Raw genomic sequence first — 12,773 nt, 5'->3', positions numbered from 1 at the left:
TTATCCCTATCTAATGAATTAAATGGGACCGTTCAGTTGGGACTTCTTTCACATAAAGATTTCTGGAGAGTTTCTAGTAACTATCTTGACCAGGCATTGATTGAGGTTGCTTTTCACTCTAGCAATATGAGTCACCTCATGTAGAGCACAGTTTATGACTAGGTGCCATTTGTGCCTACTGAAAAGGGCCACGTCCTACAGACTTTTGCTGTTGGGCATGAGGACTGACTGAGAAGCAGAATGAAGGCAAGGGAAAGTCTAGAGGGGTGAGTTATACCAGCAAGAGTGCTCAAGGCACTGTGCACTGCACAGGTTATAAATATTTAGGGTCAAACTGTTCCATAGTGTTTCTGATAGCACAGCATCAGCCTGCATGATCTTTACTGTGGGAAGCACAGGACCAAACTCTGTGCCTCATAAATGCTGTTTCCCACAACAGAACCATTGCTTCACATTGCCAGCAAATTTGACCCTTTTAGTTTTTCTAAGATAAATACTTCCCTTGTCTTCTGGGACAGTCAGGCTTCTTACCAAGTCGGAGCACAACCACAAAGGCAAAGTGACAGCAAGCCCTGACTTGAGAAAACACACATAAGCCTTCTCCTCTGAATAGGAAATCCCTAGGTTTCATAATGTGTGCCATTGAGATGTTGTCTAATGCACAGGGTAACCAAGCAGGTATATAGCTTATACAGAACTTACTAGTTCTTTCTAGCATGTAGCTATACAGAACTTAGTTCTTCCTGGCCATGGTCATTTATACATGGAAATATCCGCCTCAGAATTCATGTTCAGCAGCACACTTGTATTAAACAATAATTTTTATTATAAACATGCTATGTATAAAGTATATATGAATGCAGTAATACAGTCATCAATTCTGACAGTGCCAACCATTTAGCGTTGTAAAGATGCATAGGAAATAGAGGAAGGAGACTGAAGTTGGAAGAGAGAGAGGGAGAAAAACCTCAAATGAGTCTCTTGGATAGAAGCAGAACTCCTTCCCTTCCTTCCTTCTAATTTAGTGATAAATCATGCTTATTGCAGTTTTACTGTACTGCCGGGTTGTTGGTTTTTTTTCTTGAGGTGAAATAACAACCTCACATTCAAGCAAGCCACAATAGTGTTTGTGTTCTTGGCTGGAAGTATAATGCATATAGAGTACGAAAGTCTTAATTAGTCACCATCCAATGGAAGATTAGAGTGGATTTGGCAGTATTTAGCATACCCAGTTTTTCACGTGTTATGCAAGCAAGATGAAAATCTCTGTCTTGTTACATAAATCTACACAAAAGATTGACTGTAGAGCTATGTTTTCCAATTCAGCAATTAATAATCTATAATAGCTTCCCTGTAGAGTCTGGTCTTGTTGCCATTACAGTCAATGGGAATTTTGCTGTTGACTTCAGCGGGGAGCTGAATGTCACCATCTGGGACCTGCCACTTGGTAGTACTTAGCAGAAGTTCAACAAGACTTCCAAGTGAATCATATTTCTCAAGTGTCTCTTAGCAATTAAAAAACAAATTTTGTGTTCAGTTAAATTCATCCCTGCCTTCCCCCTTTCTCCACCCAAAGATAAGGAATATAACTGGAGCCTATTAAATTGAGATGTTACTAGTTCTGTAAAGGTAAAGGTAATGTATACTTTAAAAAAAAAAAAAGAGAGAGAAGTGAGAAGTTCACTCTGAAGGCAGAACCTTAAATGTAGCATTGATAACAAAATCAGTAGTTATGAACGTATTAGTAATTTATGAGATTACCCCACAGAGGGATTCTGCTGTACTTCGTTATATCAGAACATGACATGCTTTGAATAATAATAATAATAATTAAAAAAAAGATTAAAGCAGTAAAAAGCTTCTTTGTAATGTAACAGGCGCCTACACTGTGACTCTTATTGATGAGCTGATGATTAGGAAGCAGTGTAATTATGTTTCACAAGCAGAGCAGAACAGTCCAGTCACTAAAACACTTTGAAATGAAAGCCTTTTGATTTTGTTCCACCAGAAGTATTTAATCAATAAAAGTAATGTTCTACTTTGTCTAAATAAATTAAATGAAGGATGATTAAATACTCCTAGGAAGAAAACAAACAAAGTTCAGAGAGAGAAGGATAAAAACAGCAACAATTATCTGCAAAACAGTTGTTGCATTTCACAGGCCTGGATTTGTACATTTGTATGGTGGCAATGTAGGAGAGACTGACAATAAATAGCTTCTGTTAATGGCCACGTTCACAAGGAATTTTTCTGTACAAAGACTGCAGAATCAAGTTTCCAGCCTTACTGAGTCAAGTTGCATTATTTTTAGGGCATTAGTTTGATGACATTACAGTCTTCAGGCATAAAAGCTGTTTAAAAGGAAAGATTGCCAACGTGGTCAAAGGTTTAGTTGCGCTAGTTCCCACTTTTGCAACTCGGTGTGACTGTGTCTGCTTACAAATACAAACTCTTATTAGTATGAGTACTACTTGCATACTCCAGCCCTAATTTTATTGCCATTAGTCAACAATATTTTTCCTCAACTGACAACTGTGAATTGCATGACAATATTCATTGCTTTTAGGAAAGGATTTACAACAGACAGGACATCATAAAAACTTTACGTCTCAAAGTTCTATATTGAAAACTCATTCTCTTCAAATATTACAAAATATTTGGGGTGGGGGGAGGGGGGATTTCACCCTTCAAACATCTAGATGAAGCTTTAAACCAAGTTGTACTATTGTCAGTTTATTGCTTGAGAAACACAGGCCAGTTCAAAAAAACATTTTGAGTTAAATAAACATTATTTGATTTGTCACATGGGTCTTGGTTCCTTCTAGGCTGCTAATTTCAAGCTATTGCAGAGATAGGTATAGATTTAAACCACGAGATTTTTTTAAAATTTTTTTGTGAGTATAGCTTTCAAATCATCTGACTCTTGGGCTTATCCATCACCTAAGTAAATTCACTTTTCTACAGATCAACTTGGGATCCTGAACTGAGGCACTTCTAGAACAGGGACTTTCAAGAAACATACAGTCAGCAAGGCATTATTTTGGGGGGCAATTAGGATCTTACATTAAATGCAAAAAACAATCCCACACTCTGATCTGAATATTCAGACCATCTAAAGAACTCAAATGCCATGTATCTTGAGACCTCAAATTAACAGCCCATTTTATATTTAAAATGGCCAAATTTTCCCAAAGTTAAGCATCCTTGCTAACAAATGTCTTAGCGTAGTTTTGCATAATGAAAACTCAGAAGCGGGTTTATTTAAAACAAGTGTTATCTATTGTGTGTTCCTGTCATGCTACATTATTTATATCTCTCTGCCCCCTTTTCTCAGTGTGTACAAAAGGTCAAGTAGTGACAGGCCAGTACCGTATGCTTGCCAAGCATGGTGGATACGTATGGCTGGAGACTCAAGGAACGGTGATTTACAATACACGCAACCTACAGCCTCAGTGTATCGTCTGCGTCAACTATGTGCTGAGGTAAGTTGTACGGGACAGAAAAACCATGTATGGGTTCCTGTGCTGGAAGAAATGCAACAGTCAGAGGAACTTTTGAAGGGTCTACTTATTCAGTGTTGTTATTCTGAAATCAGTTTAGTCATGTTTGTTCAGTCTTGTTTACTGATGTTAGACATTGATGAAAAATGTGGCATGCCTGTTCCCATACACGCTGTTGAAATACACCACAGCCTTTCTCTTCTGCAGAGTGGCTGCTCTGCTGATACACCAGAGTATAAAGCCTGCACTGAAGATTTTATTGTGTAACACAACTGCTAATATGTTTTGTTTTTCTAATGCTGTGACAGGGAGATAAAACGAAGTAGTAATTGTACCTTAAGTTGCTAGGAGAAGCTGTTTTCCGCCTCAAAAATCAGGACCAATCAGGAGTTTTGGCTCTGTCTGGCAAAACTTAAGTATTTTTGGTCCTAGATGGGGCCAAAAAAGGAAATACTTATTTGAGTGATAGTCTGGGTCATTATAGCCTCGACTACATCCCTTTAAAAAGCAGAGCAACAAAGCCCCAAGTATTCCCACAGAAGTCCTGACCACACTCTCTGCGTCATCTGGGATGGTGGTGCTCAGCAACGCTGGAACTTTGCCTCGCCTGTCGAGAGCCTGGCAGGCGACCGAGAGAGGCCAAAACGCTTGCGCTGGCCCCAGCTTTAGAGTTTGTACTGCCTACATTACCCACATCTTTTTTTTTTTTAGAGTGCAAAATACCTAAATCCTATTTTCTTGTTAGTGAAATTGAGAAGAACGATGTTGTGTTCTCCATGGACCAAACGGAATCGCTCTTCAAGCCTCACCTGCTGACAATGAGCACCGCCTACGAGAGCGGCGTCCCCGGCATGGAGAAGAGCGATTTCTTGTTTACTAAGTTAAAGGAGGAACCAGAGGAACTTGCTCAGCTGGCACCAACACCCGGCGATGCCATTATTTCCCTGGATTTTGGTTAGTATTTGTATAAATAATTTTTGTGCAACAAAGAACCACATGTGAGCCTACATTTAGAAACTTAACAGACAAGGTCTGTTTGCTGTGTGTACAAATCAGGAGTAATGGCTATAAGAGCTCACGTGCTCACGCCAGTGGAAAATTTCTGTGAATGAGAGCAGAATCAAGCTTTCTTGCTGACTAAACAACATGCATTAAGTCTATGCCAACTTATTGTCATGGCAACTAGGAGCAGCGTTTACTTTCAATGAATAGCTGCAATTATATCATAACACAGCACAACTTAAAAGCATCCATTAATATTGCTAAAACTCCATGCAGGGACACAGAAGTTTGAGGAAGCCCCTGCCTTTACCAGTGCTGTTTTGACACCAAACAAAGCATGGCCAGTGGAAGTGAAAAGCCACGCTGCTCAGGGTGAAACACTGACGATACCATCCTTTACAATGCCTCAGATTGCCCCTGGCAGCAGTACTCCAAGTGCAAGCAGCAACAGTAGCTGTTCCACGGTAAGAAGAGCTTTAAAAAAAAAAAAAAAAGCATGTTATGTTTTATATATATGTCCCATCAATATATGTAGATGATGTTTTCATGTTAGCAGTCCTGCCTGATTGCTTATTAACGAGGCTCAGTGTATCTGTATCCCTCCTATACTGCATATATCTTAAGCATCAACAGCAAAAACATCAAATGGGAACTATATCCTGCCTTTACATTGCAGTCCTCATTTTCTCCCAGCTGTCCCTCTGTAATTACTATAACCTATAAAACAACTAGTAGAAGAATGTGCTACCACCTTTCATGGAGGTAGCCTTAAATAAAAAGCCAATGTAAAATGGTGTGGTCACTAGCAACATTGCCCCAGATCCATATGGCTTCTTTCTGTTTGATAACTAAAAGCTATAGTCTCTAGTCCAGAAACTTTACCCAACTCAGCCTTTTGAGAGCAGCTCCATGGAGTTCCTCGCTGAAAGAATGAATGCGCTTTCAGGGCATTGCCCCCAAGAGCTGGAGCCACTCTTAGCCAGCCTCTACTAGAGGATGTCCAATTTTAATAAAGACATTGAGGTGGTGCTAAGCGTCTCCCTTTTTGACACAAGTATTTAATAGTGTACATCTCATGTTGCTGGTCTGAGTTGCCAAAAAAACATTTAAATTAAGACGACAACTACGTTCATCTATTGGGTGCCTTTGTTAATCAGTATAGCTCTCAAATTTTGTAGTGACAAGTCATCGTGTGTTGGAGAAAAGCGGACAGTTTTGGGTTCTAAGGACACTATACATACAGCCTGGTATCATAGGAGAGATCTGTTACTGAATAGCACAGTATAAATTGCATGATGCTAAGCCAATACTGTGGTTGTCTTGCTATAGCAAATTCTTATTTCTGTGCAGCCAAGCAGCCCAGGAGATTATTACAGTTCTGTGGATGAAGATCTTAAGATTGAAGTGATTGAAAAACTCTTTGCCATGGACACAGAATCAAAAAGTCAGTGCAACTCCCAGGTAAGGAACTAGTATCTCTTCCAAAAGCCATAACAATCAGTCCCCTGCTAGCAGGTAGTACAGATGCATACTGTATGTGCAGATATAGTAACATACATGCAAACTGCATTTGCACATGTACACCAAAACTTTGATGCACAACACTAACAAAAATATACACTTTCAAAAGCTGGGGTGTAAATTTCTATCCCTAACTCTCTGAAGCGAGTACCTTAGGGTGTCACTGTGGTGGCACTGCTGAGAAGCAGCAGCAGCAGAGAGCTTTCAGAATTTGGAAGCTTCTGTAGCCTGGATAAGGAATATAAGCAGCAGCTTTTTTTTTTTTTTTTTTTTTTAAAAACTGTCCTAATGACTAGCGAGTAAACATCCTTTCTAGAACAAAATATAAATAAACTAATTCTTGCAAAACCTCAAAGTGAGAAAGAAATGCCCCTCGTAGCACATGCCTCCTTTAACTACAAAATGAAAAATGTCATTTTGGATATATTCCTCTTGTCTTACCTCTTGGAGGATTTCAGAGAGATGTGGCAATTACTTGCACATAAAGCAACATAAAGTGTCAGTCTCCTGCATTCTAATCAGGGTGTGAGTGTAGAAATTCCCTCTATAAATAACTCTCTTAATCCTCCATTATTATAACATTACATCAAGTGAATAAAAGGTGTAGGCCTGATTCAGCCCACCTAACTTTAGGTACTTAATTGAAATGCCTTTGTTAACTGTTAAGAAACATAAGCTTTTAAGAGAAAGGAACAGGTATTGCTGGCTGGCAAGCTCAGACCTTACACTCATCTCCTCCTATTAATCCTATGGAAAGTTTGGGGCGATTTGGGCCCAAATGAGGTGCCTCAATTTGCCAGTGCAATTTGCAGACTTAGTAAGATACAGGTAGGCTGTAGTCCATATCCTGAAGAAATTTTATCTAAGTTTGGACATAGAAATAGCAAGAAAGCAACAGAAGGAATGGATGGATAGGAGGAAAATGTGGATCAGGATCAAACTCGGTGCAAGACTTGACATGTGCAAACTTCAGTTTTGTCAGACTCAGCATCTGCTTTCACAGGTGTGTCCCACCGCATCAGCAGGTTTGTCTGGTGGGAAAAATGAGTGTTAGAAAGTGCCTATGTCATGAGCTGACTGGTGGGCCAACATTCATTTCCCTCTCTGTTCAGCTCTGGTCAAACGCCAAGAGAAATGAATTTAAATGTGACTAGTTCTCCAAGGGAAAAAAAAAATTAGTGCAATAGTGTCCTTCCAACTACATTTTTTAAAACTTTTGCATTTTTAGACACATTTTTTTCATGTAGCTGGATTATGAGAAAGCTGTGTTTTCTATTTTAGCACGAAAAATCCTGAGGTTGAACTACATGCCGCGTGTTGTAGAGTCTTGGCAGACAAGTTATTCAAAGCTTAATGACACACAAGATCTAGTTCAGATCACAGCGATGTTGCAGGCTGCATGCAAGCTGCTTTAGCAAATATTGCTTATTTGGATGGTTTTTTTCTTCAGTTTTTTGTCTTACTTTGCTGCTGATGATATGACGAACATGCATGCTAGTCATAGAAATAAGACATCTTTAAATAGGAGCTGGCCAGTTTCATGTAGGTAAATGTGGCATACAGTGATTTTTCAGCTTCACATCTACTAGTATTTCATATCACATTAACTGCCACAACTATTATTAACTTCTAGTTTCTTTATCAACTTAATTTATTTTTGTGCAGACTGACTTCAATGAACTGGACCTTGAAACCTTGGCTCCTTACATTCCTATGGATGGAGAAGATTTCCAGCTCAGCCCAATCTGCCAGGAAGAACGTCCTCTCTCTGAAAGTGCACAAAATACCCAGCAGAGTCTAAGTAGCATGAGTACCATCTTCCAACCCCTTGCTTCTGCTTCACAGAATCAGTTCCTCCCAGAGAAATATTGCCCACAGCTATCAAATAAAAACATTAATCCTGGTCACGGGTCCCTGTCATCGGTGTTCTTCAACAATGTGAGCAGGTCATCGCTGCCACCGTACCATGACCAAGCCAGCACTCCGCTGTCTTCGATGGGAGGAAGACCAAACACCCAGTGGCCACCTGATCCCCCCTTAGAATATGTTCCTACTAAATGGAGACTCATGGATAAATACTCAGGATCCCTATCAAGTTCCCCTTCAGGGCCACCAGTACATTCTCCCAGCATGCCCATATATAAAAAAAGGTAAGAGTTTTTGGGGTCTAACTATGTATTTTACTCAGAAAAGATTGGGGGTGGGGGGTCATAATATTGAAAATTCTTTTTTCTCAATTCAGCTTCAATAGTTGTTTTGATAAGCATCAGACTGCACTTTTTGGGGAAATTAGTGTGGTGCTCTCCCAGCAGCAGTCAGTCTAGGGGAATCAGAAGTGGGCTAATCTTTTGCTGCCTGTAAGAATGCATGCATGGATTTCCTGCTGGTTGGGTAAAGATTACCCAAGTAATTTTGCACAGCCTGCTTGACTTTATGCAGTTAAAAAAAATTCTGAAAAGGCTTACTGGTCCAGCAGTCAGCTGGGACCCATGCATACTTTCTTATTTTGCACATATTTTTTGCACAACAGAAAATAGGGGAGAGGGAGGAATGACAGTACATTTATTGTTGGCATACGTAAATATTACAACTACGATTTGAAATTACAGGGTTTTTTTCTACAGCCCTTCTTTGCTTTGATCACTTTCTTACACACGTGAAGGGTATGGGATGAGATGTAGATCAGAGGCTACAGTCCTAGAAGTTTCCTACGGTAGCTAGAAGTTTCTCTGTAGCTCTTGGGTAGCATGCAGAGTGTGGGTCTTTGCTGTTGGTCATGCTAAAACATTCAGGGAGTACATACAATAGCAACCGTCATTTTAAAACAGGAAAGCAGGTAAACTGCACAGCCTGATGACTTTCTTGTTGTTGGCAGAAATACCAGTGTCTGAATATGCATCTGGAAAGAGAGGGTTTGTCCCCAAACAGCAACATGTGTGTTCATATTTAGGATGCGAAGCAAGGGGACAGGTGTGGCTCTTGAAATCCTCTCCTTAAAAATCGCATGACTTTCTTTTCCACAGCATTTTTATATCTGCCTGGAGATTCCTAGAGGCTGTTTAAGCTAGACTTTCATTAGTCTTTGATCCCAAAAGTAAAAAGTTTCCAAAGCTTGTGGGATGACTAACAAAAGGAAATGAAAACATTTTATGTTTGAGGTCTGTCCACTGTCATGTGTCAAAGACGCCTTAAATGTCTTTAAATGAAAGAAGAATCTGTATAAATTAACAAGATGGTTTAGATTTGCCTCCCTGCTCACTCACCCAGCGATCCTTTCTCAATAGGCCTCTGGATGCTTTTGGGCAACGAGGCATAGATATAAACCCGGCAAGAATTGCTCTGTCTAACAGTTTGAAGCTGAAGCGACAACTGGATTATGAAGAACAAGCATTGCAACAGCTGAGTGGGGTAATTATAAGAAATGCATCCCCTTCACAACTTTGGACTCACCACGGTCATTGGTGTAATTATTTGGTTTGCTTCTCTTCACGTTCTAGGGAGATCCATCTGTCATTAACCCACCTCACCTAATGTGGAAGAGAATGAAATTTCTCAAAGGGGAAAACTGTTCTTTGGTTACAGAAAAGAAGTCTCTCAGCACAAGTGTTCTTACTGGTAAGATAAGAAAGTGGTTTTGCAATGTTAAGTATTGAAACACAATTTTAAGACAGGTTGAATAGAAACAAAAACGCTTTCAAAAGGAAATGTAAATAAGCTCCGTAAATATTACACTAAGCTAAAATTAAAGATCATATTTTATCACTGAGCTGAACAATTTAAGGTACATTTGATAACTACCAGGTAGATGGTTTCATGTTACATGTCACACCCTTGCTTTGGAGGTAACAGAGATCAGCTTAATGGAGATGAGTTTACCTCATGCTGGTCCAAGGTGCGGTCATCTCAGAGCTAGAATTGATACCTTCTTTCTACAACATTGTGTTTCCTTACACAAGCGTATCTTGAGTGCAATACTACTTCTAGAGCTAGTGCTGTTTCTGGACTTCCTTTGTGACAAGATGTGTAGGTATGCCTATGCTGTGTGACCGTCACGCCGAGTATCACTTTGCTTTGAATGAGTATTATCTACTATAATTACTACACTGGCTTAGTTTAACTTCCCCCCCCCCCCCCCCCCCTACTATGTAAATCAGATGAATTTGTCTGTAACTCAAGAGGTCTGAGCCAACCAATGAATCAACTGCAGCAGCAACAGCAGCAGCAGCAACAACCCACCTGTGGCAGTCCTGGTGAGAATTTGAAAGCAGGAGCGTTTCCCCCTCCGTTTTACAGTTCCCATTATCAGGACTATACTGTCCAGCCAGCTTGTAAAGCGTCAGGTAAGAGCTGTCAAATACAAAAATGGGGAAGTGTTGGTATTTAGTTCCAGTACTGATTCCATGAAAGAAAACAGTTAAAAAAAAAAAAAAAAAAAAAGAGGAGGATGACAAAGCAAGAACCAAATATGTATTGCTTCATAGAATGAAAAACTAGTTCTGTTGTTCAGTGTGAAACTTTAATGTTTACATTTGTAACACATGAGGAAAAATTATTTTTGACCTTCATTTCAATTAAACTTAATACATTTTTACCTTGGAGGTCCAGTCATCCTCCATCCATACTCTTGTCTTGTGATGGAATTGAATAAATTGTACTTAAACAACTTCACTGCAGCATTGATATGGGAGGTTTGTAGGTTATAGTCTTAACGTGTGCCTTCTGAAAGTTAAAATAAGTCATTAAAGGGGGGATATATATATGTCCCTTTTAATATATAAGGGGAGTGGGTGTCAATTTAGAAATGTGTGTTGTTTATTACAGCTTTCCTCATCTACACCAATATAATTTTTCTCAGAACAATCTAAATTGGGGGTGGAGGTGAAAAACTGCACCTGTCTGTGGGACATGCTTGCAGAGCAATGCGTACGTTTGCTTTGAAACCTGTAACTGTTGGTGGTTTGAGGCATATTGACATAAACGCAAAATGAAGTTATAACTGGTATAAACAGAAGAGGGAAGAGAGGAAAGAAGTCCTCTCTCTGGTCTTGGCAGCATGACTTACTTCAGTAATCTTTTCTAGGTATGACCAGTCGTCTGCTGGGGCCCTCCTTTGAACCCTACTTGTTGCCCGAGTTGACGAGATATGACTGTGAGGTGAACGTCCCTGTTTTGGGCAGCTCTACGCTTCTGCAGGGAAGTGAACTGCTCAGAGCGCTGGACCAGGCAACCTGAGCGATCCTGCAATATTCCGTGGCCTATACTGTTCAAAACAGCTTCAGTTTTTAAATATATTTTTGCAAGTAGACAATTTCTAATACCAATACACTTTTACAGGATTTTACTCAGATATTGAACCTGTCCACGTTACCAAATAGTGGCCTTTTGAAGTTACTCACTTTATTATTCATATTAAAGAAATACATCTACTGTATTTTCTCTGTTGCAATTAAAGTGTTGTTTAGAGAGTTTGATTACCCTCCCCTTATCTCATTACTTGTAATTTATACTCTGAAATTTTCTTCAAATTTCATGCTAATAAAAAGCTGTGGTATAAATGCCTCATCATGTGATACTTTGGCTGCAGTACTGCAAAGATTTATTATTATTGCCAAAGATGAATGAAACAAATTTAATCTCCAACCACAGTTTTTTGTTGATCTGCCAAACTGAAATCCTTTGAGTCTTTCTGTTTTCCAGCATTTATCGTATTGTAACTTTCATAACTTTTGGAAAAGCATACTAAGGAAAAATCCCAGCCTTCCGCCTCCCCCCCTTCCCTTCATTTTTTATACACTTTGTTGAAAGAAATGTGAATGGTGAACTGCAATGTTTGTGGGTATCTGTGACAGTTGCACATTGTAAGCTTTTTTCCTCAGAAGCAAGCCACCTTCTCAACTGCCTTAACCTGGTTTAGCTCTACAGCCAAGGGAGTCCTACAGATTTCCCCCAGTGGAGGATTTAGACCTGTGTTTTCATTTGTGTTGGGGTTTCTTGTTTTGTTCTTTGTTGTTCCTTTTATTTTTCACACAGATTTTTTTTTTTTTTAATTTCTCTCTGGGTCAGTTGTTAATTGTCTCTTGGTTCTTTTGCTATATCTAGGACAAAACTTCAAGAGCTGTTTCTGCTAGAACTAGTAGTACTTGTTATGGTGTTGCTGATATTTCAGGAATCTGACCAGCGGCCAGTACTAACACCTCTGACTAATGTTACCCTTTTTCATTTTACATGCTATCTAGCAATATAATTGCAAAGTTGAATCATTAAAACTAAAAGTTAAAGTAGTATTTCCCAGCATATTAGGCTAACTCAGTTATAAGTAGGCAAAAAGAATTAAGTGTAGTGAGATGAATAGCTGGCAGGCAGGTGTCTATCATTTTTACTTGCCTTACATTAATCAGTAGCTGAAATGTCATTAAAAGCCAGCCAGATGTTTTCAGAGCTCCTTTCCAACTATCCTTAGTTGTCATGCACATATTTTAAAAAATAAGGCTTTGAATGTTTTCAAAGGCAAAGGTATTTGGAAGTTTCAATTACAACATATTTATAAACAGCAAAAATATTAAAGTAATAAAAGGCAGGTGAGCAGTTCTGACTTTAAAATACATACAGACCTAGATAGATGTTGGGCTATATCGTCTTGTTTCCTCCACTGGTATAAATCATTGTAGCTTCATTGAAGAAAATGGAACAGTGGCAATGTACAAAAGGTAAAAATCTGGCCCAGAAACTTAGAACAAAGATATTCTTTTG

At 39.2% G+C, this 12,773-nt stretch overlaps 1 protein-coding gene across 2 annotated transcripts in view; it reads left to right on the top strand.

Moving 5' to 3' along the window:
- EPAS1 (endothelial PAS domain protein 1) overlaps window positions 1–11,474 on the top strand; it is an 80,320-nt gene extending 68,846 nt beyond the window's left edge. For both annotated transcript variants that reach the window (XM_075496256.1, XM_075496257.1), the window contains 9 exons: window positions 3,335–3,482; window positions 4,246–4,454; window positions 4,779–4,966; window positions 5,853–5,963; window positions 7,689–8,173; window positions 9,308–9,431; window positions 9,521–9,638; window positions 10,178–10,363; window positions 11,104–11,474. In XM_075496256.1, the coding sequence (XP_075352371.1) occupies window positions 3,335–3,482; window positions 4,246–4,454; window positions 4,779–4,966; window positions 5,853–5,963; window positions 7,689–8,173; window positions 9,308–9,431; window positions 9,521–9,638; window positions 10,178–10,363; window positions 11,104–11,255 (1,721 nt within the window). In that variant the 3' untranslated portion in view covers window positions 11,256–11,474. The remainder of the gene's footprint in view (window positions 1–3,334; window positions 3,483–4,245; window positions 4,455–4,778; window positions 4,967–5,852; window positions 5,964–7,688; window positions 8,174–9,307; window positions 9,432–9,520; window positions 9,639–10,177; window positions 10,364–11,103) is intronic.
- The last annotated feature ends 1,299 nt before the right edge of the window (window positions 11,475–12,773 follow it).

This window comes from Mycteria americana, chromosome 3, assembly GCF_035582795.1.
Source record: "Mycteria americana isolate JAX WOST 10 ecotype Jacksonville Zoo and Gardens chromosome 3, USCA_MyAme_1.0, whole genome shotgun sequence".
NCBI lineage: Eukaryota > Metazoa > Chordata > Aves > Ciconiiformes > Ciconiidae > Mycteria > Mycteria americana.
The sequence above is the reverse complement of the archived record's forward strand: the minus strand, read 5'-3'. Positions and strand labels throughout refer to the sequence as shown.